Source organism: Empidonax traillii, unplaced genomic scaffold (assembly GCF_003031625.1).
Source record: "Empidonax traillii isolate 1590-97213 ecotype Southwest subspecies unplaced genomic scaffold, ASM303162v1 scaffold398:size1781980, whole genome shotgun sequence".
NCBI lineage: Eukaryota > Metazoa > Chordata > Aves > Passeriformes > Tyrannidae > Empidonax > Empidonax traillii.
Window position 1 is genome coordinate 1,356,954 of NW_020955591.1, and position 21,824 is coordinate 1,378,777.

The 21,824-nt window shown below is 52.2% G+C and overlaps 1 protein-coding gene across 2 annotated transcripts; it reads left to right on the forward strand.

Annotated features, from left to right (window-relative positions):
- Positions 1–230: 230 nt before the first annotated feature.
- Positions 231–21,503, forward strand: AMN (amnion associated transmembrane protein). 2 transcript variants are annotated; one of them, XM_027893620.1, is made up of 12 exons: positions 231–348; positions 2,553–2,671; positions 2,781–2,825; positions 11,859–11,946; positions 13,444–13,679; positions 15,203–15,340; positions 15,421–15,529; positions 16,556–16,638; positions 17,532–17,718; positions 18,424–18,598; positions 20,888–20,990; positions 21,260–21,503. In XM_027893620.1, the coding sequence occupies exons 1-12, from the start codon at positions 306–308 to the stop codon at positions 21,353–21,355; spliced, it is 1,422 nt and encodes a 473-aa protein (XP_027749421.1). In that variant the 5' UTR covers positions 231–305; the 3' UTR covers positions 21,356–21,503. The 2 variants fall into 2 exon arrangements, with proteins under 2 accessions (XP_027749421.1, XP_027749422.1); XM_027893621.1 differs by lacking the exon at positions 2,781–2,825.
- Positions 21,504–21,824: the final 321 nt, after the last annotated feature.

Here is a 21,824-nt window from a genome sequence, read left to right on the forward strand (position 1 = left end):
GGACCTGGAAGGGTGCGGGGAGTGTGAATGGCGAGGTCTGCTGAGCCAAGCTGAGAGGATCCCCACCATTGCCTCCCCAGCTCCTCCCTCAGTCTCTCCTAGGCTCCCCACGGATGCTAAGGAAACGGGGAAACTGGGAAAGGAGCTGAGTGCAAACCAGCTTCTGGGACAGAGCAAGGTGCCTGCCTCCCATACTGTTTAACTCCCTTCTCCCTGCAGCCTCCTGCGGGCTGAGCCCATCACGTGCCCTCGGGAAGGGTGCAAGGTCCATCTGGGCAGGGTCCGCCGAGGCGAGGGATGGCAAAATGAGGCGCCTGTTCTTCCTCCTCGGTGTCCTGCAGCTCCTTGGTGAGTGCGCCCAGGGCTCGGCCACCGCGGTCAGCAGGGGTGACCGCTGGGTGACTTCCCCGTTTCGGGTGGGCTCTTGGCAGCCGTGTTTTGTTTTTTGCAATCGTGTTTTAAGTGACGAGAGTTGCGGCCTCTATCACTTAAAAGCGTTATCTGTAAGGGAAACGTGAAAAGGCATTTCCATCCGGACGGAGTTGAATGAACGAGGCAGAGGAATGAGGCTGGGATATCCGTATGGTGCCTGCTGTTCCTCTCATTTGAAGTCAGCAGCGCTGCGCCGCAGGACACGCTCCCTGTTGAATATGTATGTCTCTTTGATGTTCGAGGACTGCGCTTCCCGGGAGACAGGGCTGATTAAATAGCAGACTGATATTTCCAGGGCTGGGGAGGGTGCAGGAATGCATCAAGGCTGCTGCATGGGGCAAAAGGCTTTGCACCAGGAGATTAACCTTCGGCCGAAGGAGATGCCGCGGCAGCCGGGTGGGATGCAGGGCCATCTCCGCGGTGTGAGCTCTCTCACACAGCGACCTGCAGATGCGGGACGTGAGGCATGTGTGCGATGGGGCTGGCTGAGCCTTTTGGCTGGAGCCTTAACCGCTCCATTCCCTCGCTTCCCAGAGCAGGAGGCTTGTGAGTCAGTCCCAGCAGGGAACAACAACTTGCCCTTGCCATGTAGGTGCTTTCTCTTTTTTTTTTTTTTTTTTTTTTTTTTTTTTTTTTTTTTTTTTTTTTTTTTTTTTTTTTTTTTTTTTTTTTTTTTTGTCTCTGAGCCAGCAAGGTGTTTGTGCCCACAACACTGCAAGCAGCTGCTTGGCTCCTGTTCTTACTGCTGTTTGCATCTTTTCCCCTCTCGGTGGGTTTTAAAGAGGATACGGCAGGGATGTGTTTGGTCTGCCTGAGGGATCCTTCAGGCAGCTGAAGCAGTGGCCACAGACCGCTGTGAGCCTTGCACCTGGGCTCCAGCCCCTTTTCCTACATTAGGACTTTCATTCCGGTTAAAAATACATTGTTTCTTGTTCATCTGGAGATGGCTGTCTACAGCAAATGGCCTCAGTAGAGCCCCTGGCAGAATTAGTGCAAATTACACCCCAAGGCGATCGTTGTGTGCTGATAAAGCCTCTGCAGCCACATCCTTCCCCATCATTTCTTAACCTTGAGTCACAGAATATTCTGACTTGGAAGGGACATATTTAGAGTAGCCAGGCCCAGGTTTTCTGCAGTGCACCTCCCTCCATCAGCTAGAGTCATCCAGAACCCCCCTCCCTCCCCAGGCCGGGCTGGGGGGTCCCTGTAACCCCTCTCCACCACTGGCTTTTTACATATTTTGTAGTTTAGTGGGTCTCTCTCCTACAGAAAATATGATCTATAATAAAGGTAAAGGATTTTTTTTGTTTTGGTTTGGTTGGTTATTTTTTCCCTCAGTCTCATAACTCGCTTGCCTGAAGCCATTTAATTCAGCCTGCTGGAGATTTATCTCCAGCTGAACGTGCATTCTCCAGCCAAGCCTGGGCAAAGTCAGGTTGTGAGGCTGCTCTGCCGTGCTTGTGCCGAACAGGGTAGGTCATAGTGAAAACTCCCTCTGCTGTGTCCTGTCCTTGGCCAGCAGGTTCATCCCTGGTACCCATGGGCAGGGCCACCATCCCAGCAAATGCCATGGGAAATGACCCTGTTTTCCAACCTGTCAATGCCTCAGGCTGCAAGACACCACTGAATCCAACCCCCCAACCCCAAACATCTGGTTTTTTGCTACATGTCCCGTAGCAAATGTCATTTCTCCTCTTGCCCCGTCCTCGTGGTCCTGCCAGTCCTGTGTGCCCACTTGGGACCTACTGGAAAAGACAGGCTGAGGAATCTCTACTTAATTAGTCTGAGTGACAACAAAACCCACTGTAAGTATTGCTTCACTACCAGGTGTATGTTATTCTTGCCCTTTGCCTGCAGGGCACTTTACTGCCTTCCCTCTGCCTGCTAAGTATTTGTCCCTCTTCCTATCTGGGTGGGTAAAAACCATCACCCAGCCAAAAAAAAATCCCCTATGAAGAGAAGGGCTGTGACTGCTCAGCTGAGAAAGCGCAGAAACTGATGTTGGGTGGAAAGTCCCCAAATCTGGCCCAAACAGGCCAAGCCATCCTAAAGCACATCTCAGAGAGGGCTCCCAGTGACTCCCGTGGACTGGATTACACTGATTTCTCTGCTCCTCCCAGCTGCTGCTGCCGCCGTGTACAAGCAGTGGATCCCCAACACCAATTTCGAAACCGCCTCCAACTGGGATAAAGGCAGAGTCCCCTGCGCCAGAGACACAGTTCACTTTGAGAAGGACAAGGTATTGGGCATTTTTGATTTGTTTTATTTTTTGCAAAACATCACTGGGCATTGGAAAAGCACTTTACCTGACAGGGCAAAGCACCCTTTTATTTTTGCTTTTCTTACAGGTCGTCTCGGTCTTCGTCGGGTCTCCCTACGCGCTGACGGACATGGTAAGGCAGCGTGCAGGGGTACCAGAGGGTGGGCGAGGGCAGGGCCAGTGCTGGAGCTCTGCCAGCTGGTGGCACATTCCCCTCTCCTCCTCTCCATAGAATCACAGAATTATTTGGGTTGGAAGGGACCTTCAGGATCATCCATTTCCAACCCCACTGCCACGGGCAGGAACAACTTCCACTGGACCTGGTTGCTCAAAGCCTCATCTACTTCCTCGTGAGAGGAAGAGGAGGGGCAGACACTGATCTCTTCTCTGTGACAGGGCCCGAGGGAATGGCCTGAATTTGTGTCAGGGGAGGTTTAGGTTAGATATTAGTAAAAGGTGCTTCACCCAGAGGGTGGTTGGGCACTAGAACAGGCTCCCCAGGGAAGTGGTCACAGCGCCAAACCTCACAGAGTTCAGAGAAAACTTCCAGAAAAAAAAGAAAAACTTCCATGGATGGAGCATCCACAACTTCTCTGGGCAACCTGTTCCAGTGCCTCATCACCCTCACAGTAAAGAGTTTCTAATATTGAATCTAAACCTGCCCTCTTCCAGTTTAAAGTCATTCTGTGGACTTTGACATTTTTCTCTGTGGTCCCGCCAGACAAAGATGCCTCAGCTGGGGCAGTCCCACAGCAGCCTGGGTTTCTCTGAACCATGGAACCAAAGCCTGTTTCTGTGCTTTTTTTTGTGTTGTTGTTTGGTTTTTTAATTAGGGGAGGTGGGGGAGAGCAGCCTAACTCTCCATTTTATTTGAGAAATTAATTTTTCTTCCCCAAAGAGGGGTAAAACCCCCTCTATGGGATGGAGACCTTGGCATTAGTTGGCTGAGGAGCACCAGCCCACTGCATTGCCGACACAGAGCAGGCACTAGCCCCAGGCAGAGACTAAGTGGAGCTGACACCAAAATATCTTGAAATGAAAACAAACTGTTCTGGGAAATCCCAAAATATTGCTTGAGAAATTTTCTTTCAAGTGCCATTGGGTCTTATATTTTTCTGCAGCATTATTAGCCTGGCTGTGGCAGGACGGGTGCGACAGCCTGCTGAAATATGTGTTGAGCGAGATAAGACAGGGGGGAGTCTCACCTCAGAGGGGTTTTTAGCAACCTAGTTTCCCCCTAGAAGAGGAGCCCTGCCCAGAGCAGGCTGACGGGTAAACATGAAAGCACCGAGTCTCAGTCTCCATAGTTCAAAAGGTAAAATTTAACAGAGAGGAATTAAAGGAAAAAGCAAACTCACTGCCCCAGTACATCAGTGGGGGATGTGTCACCAGTGAGTCCTCCCTCAGTGCTGGGACAGCAAAAGATGGGCTGGATCCTGTTTGTGAAACCTCCTTCCCTGGACAGCATGAGCTTGTGGACGAGTTTTCTCTCTCGGTTTTAGGGCAGCTTTGCTTTTTTTATCGGCCATTAAATCCGAAGAAGCCCTTGAAATTTATGTGGTGTAATTTGTTCAGGCTGTCTACGCCACTAATAGTTTTGATGCTTTAATAACGCCATGTGCCACGTTTAATGCCTCAACAAATATTTGGAGGAGATACTTTATTTATATGGCATTTTAAATATGAATTTTTGAAGGAAAGGATATACTGGGGAAATACGTACAAATATAATGTAATAAATGATGTGGAATTTACCCAGAGACGAAAAGAGCAAAATACCACTCCAGTAGATTTTATTTTACTTACAGATGAATGTATAATATTCTAAAGTACTTTCATCAGAGCCCTGCAAAGTGCATAATTGCAGAGCAGCGTTAGTCATTATGGCTGAACCTTCCACAACCAAGCTGGAGAGCAGAGCTGAGCAGCCCCACAGCTTCCCAAGGAGAGGAACAACACAAAATGACACCCATGGCTGTGCTGACTGTCCGCTGGCTGCTCAGGTGGATGGTTCCCCTCACGACTGAGTGATGAGTCAGGCTTGGAGTGACTCCCAACTCATCCCAGTCAAAGGATCCACAAAGCTTGTAGGAGCCCCTGGGGACCCTCTGCTGCTCTGGGATTTCTCTGGGCCCCTGCTGCTGGCGGGCAGCTGCACAGGCTCCAGGGTTCCAATGAATTTTATAATCCCACTGCTGTGCAGGTGGAGAGGACCGCTGGGGGATCCATGAGGGAGTAAAACATGGCACGGGCTGTGTGGATACCGTTCTCCTCCTGTACTAAATTGGTGAGCAGCCAAGCTTGTCCCCAGCTATAACGTGTACTGTGGCTCACACCTTCCTTCTGAGCATCACCACCCCAGCGATTCCCTATGAACTGGCCCTGCATGTTTCTTAGTGCAGTGGTTAATATTTCTTTTTAATTTCAGCTCAGGCACTTCCCTCCCGTGCACTGCTGTGCTCTGCTGTCACCAGGTGATACAGGGACTGCCAAGGATGAAAAAGGGATGAAACCCAGCACCTGAGCAGGGCTGCCACTCATGCGGATGGCATGAAATTTGGCAACCAGCTGGTTAGAAAATGAATTGGTCATGAGGCTTTTTGCAGGGAGGCTGGGCTGCACCTGTTCGGCTGCCGGCCACGCGCGCTGGAGCATTAATCACTTAAATCAGCAATAATACATTAAGCTTTAGAGTCACCATGGAGATGCTATACAGCCTTTGGCCAAAAAAAAAAAAAAAGGGAGAGTGTTGTTTGCTATAGTAGCGCAGGAGGAAATTCACGGCTGAAGAGGGATTGGGCTCTCATTGACTTTCATGAGGACAGTGCCTGCTGTGGCAAATGTAGAGGAGGGTGCTCGGTGCTGGTGCCCTGCCAGTGGAGGGGCAGCACGAGATCTCCCATCTCAACTCCCCAGCTGAGCAGAGTGAGATCTAGAGTGCTGGGGGGTCCTCATGCGCCACCATCACTCCCCTCCTAGACATTTATGTGAAAGCTCACCTCTGTACAGTGAGCCCTCCAGCTCTCCTCCCCATCCATCCCCTGTGGGCAGCAGCTGAGTGCTGGGAGATGCTTTCTTGAGAGGAGGCCAGGCTGTTGGGGCACGGAGCCCACTTCCCTGCTCAGACCCATTGATTGCCCAGTTCAGTGGTTATTTGAAGTTTCAAGTGGGTCCCTAATTCAGCCACACACTAAATCCAAATCCAGCTTAAGCGTAAGTGGCTTTGGAGCACAACCGTTGTGATTAGGCTGGATTTTCTATGGTAGTTAGCTGCCTAAAGATGCAGATCAGCATTTAGCCAGTTTTTAGAGGTGCCTGGGAGTAAATGTTCAAAAACAATGGTCGTGGAGGTGGTGGTGCCTGATATGGGTGCTCCAGGGCTAGGTAGGCTTTGGCTTTGCTTGTCTCCCTAACAGGGGGGAAGGGCTCCTGTGAGGGGTTTGGACCCTCTGGCTATGACTGTGCTGCCAAATGGAGCCAGGCCAGGGCATGGCTGCAGCTGTGAGCCTGGTGTTTGCCCCAGTAACACCAGCCCTGGTGCAGTTTGTGCCCAAGCCAGCCAGCACTGAAGTGCAGGCCAGGGGTGGATGATGCTGCTTCTATTTTTGGGGTGGCAGGAGTCGAGTTTAGTCACGTGGCAGAGCAGCCTTGCTCAGTCCATATGGTGCCAGGGTCAGGGCACTTGCTGGGGTTATTCAGCAGTGCCAACATCACCTTTCCAGCTCTGCCCCATCCCTGAGCTCTGTTGTGGGGTGGCAGCTGCACATTCCCCCTCCTTGCCCACCTGGCAAGGGGCTGCAAGCCTGGGTGAGGGTGGGGATGTGCGGGGCACTGGGGTCTGACCAGGGACTCCTCCCCCAGCCTTATATTTTTAGCTGCCTAATTGTGAGAGCAGAATGTACTCGGCTTTGCTGCAGGATGCTCCTGCTCGGTTCCTGGCAGAGATTGATCTTGAAATGCCAATTGCTCTCCAGGGGCACTGGCTCTAATGAATTGCCACAGTTTGTGCTCGTCCCAGGCACCGGCGCTCCCTCCCCCACCGCTTCCCAGACAGCGGGGTAATGAGACACCCAGGAAAGGCATTATTTTTCCTTCTCCTGAGATGAAGGTAAAATATTTCAGGGCAGCGCACGTGTGTGTGCGTATGCGCCAGCCCATAATTCCAAGCCTGAATCCTGCAGTCTTTCCTCCATCAGCATTCACGCTGAAGGTGTGCCCTAGGAAAGGAGTGTGGTAAAACACTCTTTTACAATCATCTCCACGAGTTTATTTGCTCCTTCTAGGCTGGTTTCCAGCAGGCGAAGTTATTAAAGTCTATGATGAGTGGAGCAGCTTGCCGGCATCCCGGGCTGTAGCGGATGCTGGAGCAGGGTCTGGCTGGGCGGCTGCTCCATGGACTGTCTGCCCTCCCTTCACTGCTGGGCATGGCTCCCCTGCCCACACCTCGAGCCTTGCTGGGGTCAGAGGAGGTCTGGTGGGCATCGCCCATCCCCGCTGATGGGTGTCACAGAGAGGAACACCAGCTCCTGTGCACTGGGCTGGGCTGCACTCCCCTGATTGAGCAGGGGCTTCATGGGGATACAGACTGCATTTCTTGCCTGGCTTCCTTGGGATGCTAAAGCCTCATTTCTCATGGGACCATGTGCCTGGGCAGGGAGATCTTCGGGCAGTGAGATGCTAGTCCAGCAGCAGGGTCTTGGGGTGGCCAGAGATCATCCTGTCCTGCTGACCCTTCTTGCAGGGGGTTACCTGGTGTGGGACTGGGGACCATGGCAGGGCCAGGCTGGCTCTGGGGACATGGGGTGGCATGTGTGGCTGGGAGGAAGAACAGCATCCTGAGGATGCAGGTGGAAAAGCTTCATGTGGGCAAGAAGGCAAACAAACGAACCCTCAGTAATAAACCCAGGAAATGCTGTTGCCAGCAAGCCCCTGGCAATGCTCCAGAAATGTCAAAGGGATTCACCTGTGGGTTATTCTGGCCCTGTGCCTTTCCAGGGCCGTCATCCAGCAGCTGGGATACTACCTAGGCACCACCACCAGCTGTGCTGAGACCCCCAGCCCCAGTGGGAATTGGGAAAATCCCTGCTATTCCCACCTGTGGGCAGCATGGCAGGGCCTGTCTGCTGCCTCAGCTGCCTGCTGCCATCCATGGGCTGCCACTGCCTCAGCAGAGCAGGACTAGGAAAGATGATATGGGAATAATTGACATGGTGCATTATTGCCTTTGGTGGGCTATGGTGCTCCGCGTTGGAGCAATAACCCACTCACAAGGAATTAAAATACATTGATGCTGCAAATCAGGGCAAGGCTGGGGGAAGAACTGGCTGCAGTCATGAATGTCACTCACCCAGGTTCAAAACAAGTGCTGCATTTTTCCTGTGCTGATGACTGTGACATGCCACTCACCTCAGCCCAATACTTTGTGACTTGAATGGAACCAGGATGTGCTGGAGGCTGCTTCAAGGCCACCTACTTGAAAAGCCACGTCTCAGGCCTTTGCTATCTTTTTCTTTCACATTTTGGAGGTTAGTTTCATTTTCCCTTATGCACTGGGGCAGCGAATTCCTTCTCAGTGGTGCAATCCTGGGGCTGGGCCAAGAGCCACATAGGGTCTTTCCTTTTTTTTTCCTTTTTTTTTTCGCTGAATTTGATAAGAAAAATGATGTCTGTGTTTCAGTTGTCATTACACTTGATAACGATGACCAGGGAGATAAGTGATTTACCAGTATCAGGGATGGGAAATGACTAATGGGACTCTAAGCACTCGCTCTATTAATGGCCCTGGAGTACAGGTTGGCAGGAGGAAGAGAAAGCAGATGAAACTTCCAGCTTTTTGGCCTCGGTCCATTGGTACCTGTCATTGCTCAGTTCAAAATGTACTTGGAAAGTGGCCCAAGCTATATGCAATTTCTATACTAAACTCCCAAAGGTAGAAAGCTGCTGCCCAACCAGAGTCTCCATTTGTCCTCTGCAGTGAGCCAAGATGCTTAACTTATGTTAGGAAAAGAGAAAAGGCAAATTATTTACAAAGGAGCATTGGACGATGGAGCCACTTCTGAAATGCTGCCCGGTGGTGTGAATCTCAGGGAGAGCCAGTGGTGGAGGAGCAGCACAGCTGCCTCACTGGGCACGGAGCCAAAGCTGTGGGGACAAGCCCCAGAAATTCCTGTGACGAACCAGTATGGGGCTCTTCCTGCACTTTACCTTTGTGGTGACTCCATCCTGTCTTGCATTGTGTTGTGTTGCATCTTAATTCCAGGGTCGGTGCTTACAGTGTTTGGGCGCTCCCTGAGTGCAGAGGGACACTGTGTGTGCTCACTGTTATTTCCCTGCCACACTCATACTCAAGTGGACGGCTTCTTTGGGGCTTGGGAAGTCCAGCCAGCCTGGGGTTTTGTCCTCAGTGGTGGAGGGTGATCTCCAGGGTTAACTGGAGAAGCTGCATCTACTCCTGAGAGCCTGGAGGCCAATGTCTCCAGAGCACAGGCACAGCAGGTGTGGGGCAGCTTTGGCGCGAGGCGTTTTCTCCCCGTGGGCAGGACTGTTGCCATGTGCTGCTGCCCCGTGTTTGCCATCACCCCAGCCAGACCCACTTGCCCTTTCAAGCACATGCAGGGGGGGAACACCTCAGTTGATCATGGGATCAGTGTTGTGCATATGTGTGTGCACACGTGTGCACCCCTAACTGAGCAAGTCCACCTCATCTCCTTTCTTGCCACACTGAACTCAGCCCTGCCATGTGAATCCTTGATGTGTTTCTCTCACCCCTGTTCAGTTTGGGAAGATCTGAATGAACAACCCCCTGAAGCCAAAAGCTCGTTGTGGTCCATCTGACCACCACAGGGCATTTGGTAAGTCTGACTGAACAGCCATAGTCAAAGTGTTTGGTAACTGCAGGGAAGAGAGCTGGCAGGCAGGCAGGAGTGAGAGTAGGGACTTTCCAAGCCAGCAGTTTTGATCCAGCCACAACACTCACAGACACCAACTTCTGCAGCTTGGGAAAGCAAGAGGAGGCCAGTCATGGTCCTGCTGTGTAACCATCTTCTTCACCAGCAGCTGCTTCCTGATTTTGCTGCTTCCACCCAAAGATTCCTGCAGCTTTGGAACTGAGTGCCCAGATCTGACTGCTGTGAAGAGCTCGTACCCTGCACTGGTGAAAGGATCCACTGCACCCCATCCAAAACCTCACTCTGAGCAGCTCAGATGGACCCCAGCAGCCAGCTGGCCACCCCTCATGCTCGGCCCCGTCATGCACAGCAGGGTACCAGGCTGCAAACTGGGCAAAAGGCAGTGGTGAGGGCTCCAGTCTGAAATGGCCCAGGGAGTCTGGGAGGAGGGACTTGGCTGGCAGGGCTGCTGGTACTGCCCTGGGTGTACATGTCATCTGACTGCTCCAGAGTCTCCCACACCCAGTGTGGGCTCACAAGAAAACAAGCCACTTGAAGTACAGCATCTTGTGACAGAAACTGGTAGCATTGCCTTCACTCAGCTCAAAGCATGCCAAGTCCTGAGCCTCAGAACTTCACTAGACATGGCTTTTGTATCTGCAGCTAGAGGGCATGTTGCCATTCATATCCTGGCAGACCTTTCAGCCTGTTTCAGTGCTTTAGTTTTGGAAAAATTTGCTTTACTCAAGAGTAACAGAAATTCAGAGAACATGATGGCAGAACATGTGCTGTGGTCTGATGGAGCAGTGTCCATAGACAAAGGCTTCTTCCTGGCCCATGGGGATACCCCGCACCCCTGGGGCAGATGTTGCCCAGACCTCAGGTATTCACAGTGCCATCCCCTCTTGTCCAGCCCAACGTCCTGTTGCTGGGTTTGAAGCAGACAGTGCAGAGGAGCACTTCAGGGCTCTTGGTGGCAGCCACCCTCTGCTCTCCATCCTAGCTTCTTGTGGTTCCTGAGCCAAGAGGGGGAGCTGGGCTATGGCCTTCAAAACACCACACCACCAAGGAACTAAACATCTAAAGACCTGCCTGCAGTTTGGGGGTGAGGAGGTTTTTGCCATGCCTACCTCCCCTACTCCTTCCGTGGAGTGGTCCCTGAGTGGGACTGCCCCAAGGACAGAGAGCTAGCTAAAACAGCCACCCACAGCAGTCAGTCATAAGTCTTGCATTCTCTAACCTACATACATATTTAAAGACCAATTAAGTAGATGAAACCTTAAAATCCCATTTAACGTGTTTCTGCCTGAGCACAGGACCCAGTACTTCGGCATAATGCAGTCCTGGAGGGCTTCCAGCTGCTGTCTGGGGAGTGATGCTTAAACCCTGGATAGACTGAGTTTGAGAAGAGAGCCTTGAACATCACTCACTCAAAAATATTGGGGGAAAGGAAGCATGACTTTCTCTCTGGTAATTTCTGTATGTAAAATAAAATGGGGTGGGCTGAATAACCTGTGTGCTGTGAATGAGTCACTTGATCATTTGCCAGGGCCTGTCCTGGAGTTGGCAGTGCTGGCTGGTGACCCAGGTGGCCACAGCTACTTGCCAAAAAGGCTTTCATGGCAGAGGTGTGCTTGTTGAGGTTTGTCTGTGGCCAGGCCAGTATCATGATCCTGAGTACTTACTGGTGATGTCCCACCCAACAAGAAGAGGGTATAGCTAAGGCAAGCTCCTCCAAATGCTGGTGTGTGCTTTCTTTAGCTTGTGCTGAGTGCCAGGTCATTAGCTGACATGGCACCAAGCACAGCTTGGGCCCCTGAGTTATGTTTTGTGGGTCAAACACAGCCCCTGGAGGTGAGAACCCGTTAAATGAGGGGACCTCTGGCACTTGCAGAGTAAAAGGCTGAGTTTTTCATGGCGTACCTATGTATAAATCCAATTCCTGAGCTGCTGGGAATGTGTGCAAGGGGAGGAAGAAGCTGTTAAAAGACTTTAGTTTGCTTTTTCTTTGTTCTTTCTTCACTGAATGCTTCATGCTTTTCTATGTTGTGGAAGATAACATCAAACTGCCTCTCCCCATCACAGCGTCCCCATCTGTAAAACCGGGAACTGATACCTTCCCATTTACATGGGGCAGGGCCAGGGTGGCTCCTGATGACTGTAAAGTGCCTCAGAGACTGCGGGTGTAATAGGCAGCCTAATAATTATCACTGTTATTTGATTACAAGCCTGGGTGTCTGGCAGTGTCTGACAGTAACGCTCTGAATCCCTCCATCCAGTACCTGCCCCTGAACGGAGAATTCGTGCTGGCAGCTGGTGCAGGATTCACAGCTTTCGATGGCAGCTGGGATCCAGGATGTGACTCAGGTATTTTGTGCCCAGACCAGGCACTCCATCAGCCCTTGATTAATCATGCAAATTCAGCCCCAACACTTCTACAAAGGTCTTTGCTGTCCCACCTCAGAGCAAAGTGAATCACTCCTCTTCAATACTTTTACCTTTTCTTTGATGACCTCCCTCACATCAGATCTTTTTTCCTGCTAGATCACCTGTCTTCTAAAAAAGTAATTATAGTAGGGAAGCCTTTGAAGTTGTAGCAGAGAGGCAAATATTGTTTGTATTTTAGCTTGCCTATTAGGCATGTAGCCACATCAAAGCCCTTATTTTCTTCGCCACAGTGTTTCCAAAGAAAACTGCTTAGGAGTTACACACTGGTGAGCCAAGCCACAGCCATCGCAGCGAGCTGGCCTTTGGCCCCACACACTCAGGCCCTTTGGTGCAAGCACATCCTTCTCTCACCTCAGCATCCAGCCCATGGCTAAGACAGCACATTTGTGCCACTGGTGCCCATTATTAGTCTGAAAGCTGTTTTATGGAGAGATGTATTTTGGGTATTTAAGAGCTACCTCATGCTTTCAGTGGCAACTAACTTTTTAGTTCCCCTGCAGGAAAGGTAGAGTACAAGCAGAGACACTATGCCTGCACTCTTACTGGCAAAAAAAATGAGAAAAAAGAGAGGAAAAAGCCCAAGTGGGTCTTCCCAGAGGAAGGACTGTAGCATAAGACTGGAGCCACTCTGAAATCCTTCATCCCTCTCATTTTTCTGTTTGTCCCCCAGCAGGGATGCTCTGGCAGCTATGCCTTGCACTAACTGAGCTTTTCCTGCTGACCATGTGCTGCTCCCCTGAAATCAGCAGGCGTTTCTGGGGCAGCTTTCACAAATGGACTTTTTTTAAGCTTGATTTCAAAATGAATGCAAATAATTCAGTCACTAAGCCCCTGCATGCCGGCTGAATTGGCAAAGGTTCAGCTGCTGGAAAGGGTGAGAAGGAAGCGGGGCACTGCATGATGAGACTAACCAGCAGGGAAATGGTTAATGATCAACTAATTAATGGTTAAATGGGGCATTTGCTTTAGGGTTGCCTGCTGCAGGGAACAGGGCTTGTCATGTTTCTCTAGGCCTACCAGGCTGCTGGGAAATTAGGACACGAATTATCATACCCATTTTTATCAGGTTTTAGCTGTTACTCAGTATTCGGGCAGCTGTTTTCCTCCTTAACCAGAAGGGTGAGCTTTAAAGAAGGGGGGGAAGAATGTCCTGTGGTATCTGGGGCTGGAGACCTGCAGCCAGATGGGGGTTTTGGGCTGAGACCCCAGCCCTGAGTGCTGGGAAGCTTTGCCAAGCTCCAGCAAGTGCCTGTACAGGCTGCCCATGAGGGTCGTGCCAGGGCCAGCCCTTGGCTCCCTGCCCATAGGGTGAGATCCTCTGCTTCGGGCCAGACAGTGCCTGGTTTTACCAGCCCAGGTGCATCTGTGTGGGCTTTGGCTTTGGGTCGTGCTTAACCTTTCCCATTGCTTTGCCAGGTGGAACCGTGAGGTTTGCTGACGCCGAGCAGCACTCATGGTTCGACCCCACGCTGTGGCGGGATGTGTTTCCCAGCGGGGAGCTCAAGCCAAGTGGGTGCGTGTTTTCCGTGGATGAGGAGCGTGTCCCGTGCCGCTACGATGATGTTATCTTCCCGGCCGAAACCTCCTTCCGCGTAAACACCGACTCATCGCAGCAAGTGATTCACCTCCGCAGCATCTCCGTCATGGGCCAGGTAAGGTGGGGTGATGAGAAACTGGCCCGACGCCTTCTCACCACAGCCCCAAAGTAGGTCAGGAGAGGAGGGACCAGGAGGGATGGAGGAGCAGCACTGCGTGGGGAGATGGGGCACTCCCATGGGGATGTGGCTTCACGGGCTGCTGCTGCTACTGTGGATGGCCTCAGTGGCTTTTCTCCTTGACTGGTTTGTTATCGCCTCCCTCCTTGCAGTGTGGGAGCACAGGCTGTCTTACTGTTCATATTAAAAACCAGGGCCAATGTGCGCGGGTCAAACCACCAGCAAATGGCATCTTCTCTGGCTCCCAGGGGCTGCTCCCTTCCCAGGCACGTGTCTGCAACCGTGCTGCTCAGGGACCCTCTGGGGACGCCTCCCTCCTGCCCCCGACCTTAACGTAGCCCGTGGCCCAGTGATCATCTCCCAGCTTTACTTCAGCACTGCTCTTTAATTGATTGGAGGGATAATTATAGAAGCGCTGGCAGCTTGCTGTGCCTCAGCCCGGGAATCAGGCTCACGATGAACGCCGTCCCTCGCTGGTCGGAGGAGCAGAAGATCACAGGCGCTGCAGCAGTAAACACAGGCTCCTTCCAGGAGTGGGAGATGCGTCAGGCATTTCATAAGTTATTTATTATTTCTACTGCTGTGCTGGCTGGGATCTGCCATTTCGGGGCCAGGCGTTAGGTAGCTGCTTTTTGCCTAATAGACTCAGTGCCAGGCAGGCGCAGGCAAGTCTGAACAAGGCAGCGCCCCAGCAGAGCTCACCTCAGGCACATGTAGCCCCAGGGATGCAGAGGTGGATGCTCTTGGATGCTCAGAATGATGCTGGTCCTGCTGATGCCTGGGGAATACCCCACAGCACATCATACCCCCAGGGACCACTGCCGGCTGTCCCTCGGGGCAGAGGCTGCTGCTGAGTGATGAGATGGAAGGAGAAGGTGCTTTTTATGATTGTAGCATTTTTCCTAAAAACCGATCTTTTAAGCTTATATCCCTTTGTATCCCACCCACTCTGTGCTCTGTGTTGGCTATTTTCACCCCAGGGCCTGAGAAGTCTGCCTGTTGTGCTAGGGCATGGATATGCTTCCTGTGGAAGAGAGTGGGTGAGGGAATTACCAGTGGCTTGGCAGGATGAGGCTGGTCAGTCCAGCTCAGCCTTCACTAATGCCAAGCCCATGGAATTGTTTCCCAGATGAAAGGAAAACAGCTCAGATCCAGCCCCTCCCTCCCAGTAGTGAAAAGCTGGTAACTTGAATTTTTCGGGACAGCAGAAAGATGAAAACCAAAAGGAAAAAAAGGTCCAGCCATCTCATCGTCCTTTTTTTCTGTTTGTTTTAGAGAGAGTTTTTCTGTTGGTCCAGTGGAAAATCTGGAACGGGTGTGTTAGCAGGGTTTCACTGCCTGCAGTGGGGTTGTCCAGTGATGGCCATCAGATACGACACCAGGTGTCCCAGGGGCACAGGGGGATAGCACTGGGACCTGCCCTGGGATACTCACCTGCTTTGCTGCTCTTCCCTGCACAGGTGCTGAGCACCCCAGAGTCCTGGGCTGGGTACCTGCAGGGCCCCTCCGCCCCGCTGCAGTTTCATGGCAATGGCACTCTGCAGGTGACAGGGACTGGCTGTCCCGACAGGTCTGGCTGTGCCTGCGGGAATGCCCCGGTGAGTCTTCCCTTCTCCATTTTGGGCGATAGCAGTGCCTTTTGTGGGGTGGGGACTGACACTGCCCTGCTCTCCTCTAGGATGGCCCCCGCATCTGCGCAGCCCTGCTCAGGGCATCGGGGAAGCAGTGCCCAGTGCCAGTGTGCCAGAGCCCTTTGCAGCCCCTTGGCCACTGCTGTGGGGTCTGTGGTGAGTGGGGGACATGGCCCTATTCCTCTTCCCTGCCAGCTGCCCCAGCCCCCTTACCCTGGTTCCTTGGAGGAAAATTGGGTGCAGGGGGTGCTGCTGGTCACAGGCTGCATTGCTGCTCCCAAGGGTCCCATCTGCAGGTCTCATCGTGCCACCCTTCCAGCAGATCTCTCTGAAGCAGCATCCTGGCTTTTGGGAGCCTGTTCTGAGGCGCAGGCCTTTGTCCCTGCCTCTGGTTTATCCTGCCAGGATGTCACAGCTCGTCAAGCTAATAGGGCTCTGCTGAGTTTATGCAGCAGAAAACACTCAGAGGAAATGCAGCCTTTTCCACTCTAATGTCAGCTTCCCAACAGCCAGCCTGTTTCATTTCATTTCAAGTAAAAACATGCAGATTGGCAGTGTTCTCTCTGCAATGGGCGCTCCTCCATTAATCCATGTGAAAGGTTGCTAAGGGGAATTTTTCATGCACAGTTGTACCTGTGAGATACTTGGTATCTCATATTTGGTATGTCATACCAAATTCATTAAAATGGCACCATATGTTGCTCCAACACTCTCCTAAAAGCAGAGCCCCTTACAGCCTTTGCGAGAATTTCATATTTCAACAGATGTTTACTTGCATTTTTTTCCAAGGAAAATATTTTTCTCCATGACTTGCAGTGCAGTGGTACAGGGAGCACAGATGTTCCATCCTCTGAGCTTTCCCTCCAAAGGGTAGTGCTGCTGAATCACAGTCTTGTGGCCCCAAAACCAGGTACATGCAGAGCTTCCCAGAGGGATACACGGGAGAAAGCTTTCCAGGGAAATCTTCTCTTCAGAATACAATGGAAGCCAAAAGATTTTCATCAAAGTCAGTTGACAAAAATACCAGCAAGGGAAGGAGAGGTTTCTTTCTGAGCCCAACCAGACCATTTGCACAGAGATGCTGGGGGGTCTCAGTGTCTCTCGTGGCAGCCAGAGCTGTGCTGCCATCACAGCTCCCTGCCCAGACTTGGTGACAATTTGATGTCTGTTTTTGGGCTGCAGGGGCCACCATCAACCTGGATTTCACTCCTGATTTTGACCTGCAGAAGTACCAGGACAGACTGGTCCAAGAGCTGCTGAGCCAGGTACATCAACTGCTGGATCAGGAGTGGCTAATGAAACCACAATTCACTGGCCACATCTTCCAATGGTGGTGGCAGTCTCCCAGTCTTGGGGGTGGCATGTCGTCCCAGTGATGCCAGGGGTTCAGGCTCACTCCCCACCACCCTGCAGGGCCCACAGCCCACATTTGACCTCTGGGATATGCCAGCTGTGGGGGATGGGTCCTTTTCTCCCCACCACAGCCACACTGCCCTGCTCACTGCAGGACAGGAACAGCTGCCAGCATGCAGAACGCAGATGTGGAAGGATGCAGAGGGGCTTGCTGGAAACCCTGCCCTAGAAAACACAGGTCCAGTCTTGATAACATGGGAGGTCAGTGCATGCAGCTGGGATCATGCAAACCTGCAGCAGGGCATCCCGTGGCAAGTAGCACTGGGTGGGTAACTGGCACTGGTCAGCTCTCAGATGCTCTACAAGGCATCACTCCTTGCTGCTGCTTGTCAGACACAACATGACATCCCTCCTCCTTGCCAGGGGCTGCCAGGGGAGGGGTTGTGCTCTGAGTTGCACTGGGAGGATCGATACCAGAGTATTGCTCTATTGATCCACAGCTGAAAGCCGGCTGCCTGCCCTCCTTACAGCCACACACGTCTTAATACAGCTTTTAATGGGTGTGATACACGAAATTGGTTTCTCAGCGTGCTGGGTGCTGGTCACAGCTTGGGAGAGAGGGGACATAGGAGCCTCTCATTTGGGAAATGCAATGGCACCGCAGCAACAGGATGGCAGCTCTGGGATGGGGCTCACATGAAGATTGAGGTGGGCCTTGCAGCTGCACCCACAGTGGCTGCCTGGAGAGGTGACTAATTCCTGCCTCCACTCTCACGGGCTGTACATCTCTTTGTGTTTCAAAAAGCCCAAGTATGCCGGAGTGCAGATGGCCGTGTCCAAGGTGCACAAAGCGCAGACCTTCCTGGGCATCGTATCCCGGAGCTCCACTCCTCTCATCCAGATCGTGCTGATTGATGACAGGGTGGGAGCAGAGACCGGCACCGCTGCGGAGCAGCTGGCAGCAGACATCATGGAGGACGTGGCACAGCATGGTAACCCCCCTGTCCTCCTTAGCAGGTCCCCTGCAGGTGCATCCCTAGAGACATTCAAATCCCACTGGACATGTGGGCTGCTGGCAGGGAATAAGAAGCTCTGGAGAGCCGTGGGTCAGGATGCATTCCACATCTCCAGGCAACCTGTCTTTGTAAATTACCACCTTTGCAGTAAAACAGTTATTTCTCATATTTAAGTGAAATTTACTGTATTTAAATATCTGCCCTTTGCCTCTTGCCCTGGTGTCACTGGACACCTCTGAGAAGAGCCTGGCTCAGTGCTCCAGCTGTGTCTTGCCAGGGCAGAGTGGAAGGGTCGCCTCCCTTGGCCTGCTGTCACTCTCCTCATGCAGCCTGGGATACCACTATGCTGCCCTGCCATGTCTGACCGTGGCCAGCTTGGTGCCTGCCAGGACCCCAAGGTCCCTCTCAGCCAGAATACTGCATGTGGAGGCAGCCATGGAAGCTGACAGATGCCGATGGGCATGTAGGTCACAGCCAGGGGACCTGGTGGTCGTTGTGTGGGCTTGTTCCTGTTGAGTCCATCCACCTGTATAATCCCATCCCCAACCCCAGGGAAAGGTGATCAGCCAGGAAAGCAGTGCCAGACACAACTGATGGCTCCTTCTGCCCTGGATGGGAGCGGGTGTGGGGATGTGTTGCCCTGTACAGTCCTCACTCCTATTTCTTCTTGCCCTTTCCCAGGTAAAGCACTTGGCATTTCAGGTGGCAAAATGGAAGTGGCCACTGGCAGCACTTTGAGCGGGCAAAGGGGGAGCCACACACTGAGCAGGATCACAGCGGGGACGGTCATGGGGCTGCTCTTCGGTCTCATGTTCCTTGGAGGGATCCTCTTTCTCTACAGAAAGGGAAAACTAAGGTAGGGATGGGGATTCTGCCAGGAGCATATAGTCAGGCTGCCTCTGCTTGAGGCAGCTGTCAGCCCAGGCTGTCCTTCCAGCTGGTCTGGCACACAGGGGCACACAGTGCTGCCCAGAGCTCCCACGGTGATGGGCATGGCCAGGCAATCTGTTACACCCAACATTACTGATTCATAGAACTACAGCATGGTTTGGGTTGGAAGGGACCTTAAAGATCATCTAGTTCCCACACGCCTGCTATGGGCATGAATACATTCCACTAGACCAAGTTGTTCAAAGCCTTGAGGTGTTGAACACCTCCAAGGATGAAGCATTCACAATATCCCTGGGCAACCTGTTCCAGTGCCTCACCACCTTCACAGCAAAGAATTTCTTCCTAATATCTAATCTAAACTGCCCTCTGTCAGTTTAAAACCGTTGTCCTTGTTCCTTGTGGTTTACTGGAGAAGAGGTGACTGAAAGGCACTTTTGCTCTCTTGGACTGGTAGGTACTTCAGCCTCCTCCGTGTCTGGGAAGAATTGCTTCTTGGCATGGTAGGGTGTGCCCTGGTGACAGCAGGGCTGCTTGCAGCTCAGATGGAGCTCTGCTGGTCGTGGTGCTTAGTGACATCTTCTGTTTCTTGGCACCATTATTTTGCAGCCCTGCTAGGGTGTGGAGGACTGAAACTGCCAGGTGCTAAATAGAAATGCATCAAAATAATGCAAAACACTTGTCCCACAGCTTCATAACCGTGAAAGGGGGTGACGGCATCCAAAAGCAAATGCAGCTTCTGGTGCATTAGTTGTTCACACAGCGTGGAGTATGGAATGCAGGTCCCAGGAGAAGGGGTGGTGGGTGCACAGCACCTGACTGCACCACAACTGGGAGCCAGTCAGAAATACCTTTTATTTGCCACCTTTTTCCCTCATAGCTTGAAAATGGGCTCTGGCAGTGATCAGGGCATCCCAGAAGTGGCCATGGCAGTTGCTGGGGTGCCCACCTCTGCTCATCCTCCTTCATGCACTCACCTTCAAGTGGAGGGTTTTGCAAGGTTTATAGTCTGCCTGCTGAGCCAATGTGGCCTGTCTCACTTACCCACCTGTGGGCAAGTGGGGCTGACCTTATACATAATAACCAGGGGACAGGAACTGCTGAAATTTGCATGTGCAAAGTGCACCTCTGTCTGCCAGGGGAGGCTGAACTCCCCAGTGCTGGGGTTGGCCATGTTACAGAGTCACAAGTCAGGTTGTTTCTTTGCTCTTGGTTCCTCCACTGGGATTTTCTCACCATGCAGCAGTGGCCCTGGCCAGGGAGCTTGCCCTGCCACTTGGCACGTGCTGACATGATATTTCCTAGCAGTAAACTCGCGCCTTCATTTAATTTCTAAATAAAACTCCCAGACCCATAATTGCTACTTGATGATTTATCTTTCACTGACACTTCTTTGGACGCTGGACAGGCCTTTGAAACCAGCACTGTCAGCAGAAGGAGGGAAGTTCTTGTAGCTACAGGAGACAGAGCTGAACCTGAGCCCAGGGAATGTCCCCGGCCAACCCACTCCTGGTGTGTGACACTGGGTGGCTCCAGGGCAGGGCGCTTTTGGGTAGTGTTGTCAAAAGTATCGTGGAGGCATCTGACAGCAGCAGGGATGCTGTAAATTAGTCATGAGTCTCTGGGAGCCTGCAAGCGGAGTCTGCTTCCATGCAGTGGAGCTGTCCTGACCACCAGGTAACCGGGGAATTCAGCTTGTTTCCGCCAAAAGGGCCTGGCAGAGCTTCCCTGCAGGTAGCACAGCTCCTGAGGTGATGTGTGTGGACCTGCTGCTGAGCCCACCTGCAGCAGGTGCCCGGTGCAGGGGAGGATGCTCAGTGTCTGGGACCCTTAGGATAAGAGTAGTGAAGAAAATAACACAAGTAGTGATGGTGATTAAAATGATGAAATGATAAAGTGATAAAAGCAATGATAATTAGCACTTGATGAGACTGCAGTGGGAACAGGTGTCAGCTCTGTGGCAATTCATTTTAGGCCACGGGGAGGGAGTGATGGCTCCAGAGGGAAGCCTGTGCTAGAGTTGTCTGCCTCTGCAAACTCTTCCGTCCAGAATGCAGGTTCTAGACCTCCAAGGTTAAAAATTTCTGCTGGATATGGCAGCTTTTCCCTGCAAAGGGTAGAAACATCCCATTTCAAAGACAGCCTGACACTTTGTCCCTGTATTTTCCCGTCCAGCTCTTGAAGATGCAGGGTTTCAGCTGGGGAAGCTGCTGGGTTGGGAGGGATGTGGATGGGTAACGCCCAGGTCTCTCCCCAGGTTGCCTGCCCTGCGTGTCCCCCAGACCTGGGACAGACTGGAGGACCCAGTGTCCCCTGCACCAGCCAGTGACAAAGGCTTTGACAACCCCATGTTCAACGTGGTGAGTCACCACTACCAGAGACACTGGGATACTGGGGGCCATGGGCAGGATTGGTGTGGGGCCCCAGCCAGGACACTCTCGAGTGCCACTTGGGGTTCACCTGGCAGGGGTCCTCCTTTCCCCAGGCCAGGAGGGGTTTGTGGGATGTTCCCATCTTCCCCCAGCTCACCAGCCTCTCAGCTGCTGCAGGGACTCAGCACTGGGTGGGTTTTGCCAAGGGTTTTGCTTCCCTTCCCCATGGGTTGTTTTTTCCTCCTTTGTTGTTGCAGGAGCCCCCAAGTGCTGACCCTGGAGAGGAGACACCCAAAGACCTCCAGGTCTTCTACCTCAACCCTCTGTATGACGCAAGTGAGACGGAGACCTGATGGTGCAGACTCATGCTGGGAGCAGGCACCACTTCCTTGGGGACACCACCACCTCTCCAGCCCTCACAGCCCCTCTCATAGCTCCTGGTGGGATCTAAGCCAGAAGCAGATCCCACCTGAATAAAAGTGTCCATGCAGTGAAGGAAAATACAGCAAACCTTCGCCTTTGGGGCTCTGGCATATGGCCATGGCCTCCCTAGTGTTACTTCCGGGGTTTAAACTGTATTTTTTAGGTATCAGTTCTTTTTAGGCAGCTTAACATTGAGATTTGGGTCTCAGGTGGTATCCAGGAGAGTTGGGGTCTAGCTGAGCCTCCTGTGCTTTAGCCAGCACCGTGCTGGATTGCTCAGGCTGCACAGCAGGTTGAAGGAAGCATCCCTGGATGCATGACAGAAATTCAGTGCTCAAACACATTTCAAAATATGTCCTGGAGCCTTCATGGCTTGGATCCATTAGCTGGATGGTTCTT

Excerpts from the sequence above, each read along its gene's own strand:
- AMN (XM_027893620.1), top strand. The coding sequence starts at position 306 with ATGAGGCGCCTGTTCTTCCTCCTCGGTGTCCTGCAGCTCCTTG. Across the intron at positions 15,341-15,420 it reads GTGCCTGCGGGAATGCCCCG|GATGGCCCCCGCATCTGCGC; the intron begins GTGAGTCTTCCC and ends GCTCTCCTCTAG. Across the intron at positions 18,599-20,887 it reads TACAGAAAGGGAAAACTAAG|GTTGCCTGCCCTGCGTGTCC; the intron begins GTAGGGATGGGG and ends GTCTCTCCCCAG.